This window comes from Emiliania huxleyi, assembly GCF_000372725.1.
Source record: "Emiliania huxleyi CCMP1516 unplaced genomic scaffold EMIHUscaffold_3634, whole genome shotgun sequence".
Lineage (NCBI taxonomy): Eukaryota > Haptophyta > Isochrysidales > Noelaerhabdaceae > Emiliania > Emiliania huxleyi.
Genome location: NW_005199246.1, coordinates 1 through 1,910, shown reverse-complemented (window position 1 = coordinate 1,910; position 1,910 = coordinate 1). Strand labels below are relative to the sequence as shown.

Genomic DNA, 1,910 nt, shown 5'->3' with positions numbered 1-1,910 from the left:
ATCAGGAGACAGAGATTTTTTCTTTTCTTCAGGAGCGACCCGAAATCACACAACAAACCGAAGGGTTTCTCGCTGAGCCCTGAGGGAGGGTGCGTAGAGGATGTAGAGTGTAGAGCGCTGTAGAGCTGTAGAGCTGTAGAGCGCTCTGGAGCGCTGTAGAGCTGTAGAGCTGTAGAGCGCTCTGGAGCGCTGTAGAGCTGTAGAGCTCTACATCCGGCGCGGGACGATGTGAGTCCGATGTAGAGCGATGTAGAGGCGCTCTACAACGTGAAATATCTACGAACCAACTCTATCTCTAATCTGTCTCTAATCCATAAGCGGCGAACAAGGCACGGTCGCTCTCCGACATGAGGCGCGTTGCACTTGCCAGTGCTGCCCTAGCCTTCTGTCTGCCCGCCCAATGGGTGGCAGGTGCCTCTGCTGCTGTGACATGCCTCACGGCTGCGACTGGCCGGCGCCTCGGCGCGTCAGCTCGGCTCGGCGTAGCGATCGTGGCCAGCGCAACTCGCTTGGACTCAACGCTCAGCCAGGAGCTCCCGCACGCGCGCTGGCGCGAGTCATGGCGCATGCAACGCTCAACAATGATCGCCTCGCCTCGCGCAAATGCGTCCTCGCAGCCGACAGTCCACCGCCTGCTAAAGAAGCACTGCGATGAATGCGGCACCGGCGACACATGGCAGGCTGGTCATGACGCAGTTGTAGGGTGTTGTGTACCGTCAGAGTGACTCTCTGTGTGTCAGGGATAGTCAGGGCCGTCCACCAGAGCTCCAGTAAGCTCGGAGACATCCCATTAGCGCGGCTCGACCTCTTTGAGTCACTGCCTTTCTTGGCCTTTTGGCTGTAGAGCCCGTCTACAACAAACTCTACAGCAAAATCGCGCTCTACATCGCTCTACATCGGACTCAGATCGTCCCGCGCCGGATGTAGAGCTCTACAGCTCTACAGCTCTACAGCGCTCTACAGCGCTCCAGAGCGCTCTACATCTCTGCAGCTCTACAGCGCTCTCTACACTCTACATCCTCTACACACCCTCTCCCTCAGGTTTCTCGGGGTACTAGTACACCATTAATTTTTGGTGTACGTTTTTCCTGCGCGCCAGTGCGCGCCAGTCCCGTACCTAGTGGTATTGTAGGTTTGTGAGGTGCGGCCTGTGCGTGTCCTCGCCCTTGAGGGGGGAGGGGAAGGGGCTGTGTGTCTGTGCATGTGTGTGTGTGTGTGTGTGTGTGTGTGTGTGTGTGTGTGTGTGTGTGTGTGTGTGTGTGTGTGTGCGTGTGCGTGTGCGAGCCGCCCTGAACGCCACGAGCGCGCCGCGAGCGCCGTAGCGCCGGCGAGCGCCGTCGGCAGCGCGCGACCGCCACCCAAAAGCGGAGGTACATCAGGAGCCGCAGCCGGCCTGCTCTATCAGCCCCGCAGCCGCGGTGGCGCGACCGGACCGCGGTCGCTCCAGGCGCCTTTTCGTAAACGTGCTGCCCCTTTCTTGGTAGAGATTTCTTTTTTCGGGATTTTAAATTCTTTTTTCACAAGAAGGCGCCAAGCTGCCACTCTGTGCCGTTTGCCACTGTGCACGACAGTGCACCGAGGCCCTGGAACAGCCACCGGCAGCCCAGTCCGCGGCGATGTCTTCGGCGTCGCCGGCTGCAGCGGTGGAAGCTCCATCGACCGGCGACGTCGATGACGAGCCTCAACAATCGCCGGGAGCATTGCTGCACCAAACCGCCATCCTCCGCATCCCGGAGCCGCACGGCGAGCCAATCTACGCGTGCAGCTTCAACCACGTCGACACGACGCAGGCGTCCGTCTTCGCCACGGTCGGCGGCGGGCAGGTCAACATATACCGGGTCGATCCTCCGCCGCTGGCCGAAGGCGCGGCATCGAACAACGGCACTGCGGAGGATGGCGGGCCGCCCCCG

General features: G+C 60.5%; 1 protein-coding gene across 1 annotated transcript; it reads right to left on the bottom strand.

The window, feature by feature from the left end:
* Positions 1-295: 295 nt before the first annotated feature.
* Positions 296-1,656, bottom strand: EMIHUDRAFT_255588 (hypothetical protein; the record flags this gene model as incomplete). Its single annotated transcript, XM_005772158.1, has 5 exons — positions 296-632; positions 761-881; positions 1,064-1,088; positions 1,353-1,393; positions 1,464-1,656. 5 exons carry the CDS (start codon positions 1,654-1,656, stop codon positions 296-298), a joined length of 717 nt encoding a protein of 238 aa, XP_005772215.1.
* Positions 1,657-1,910: the final 254 nt, after the last annotated feature.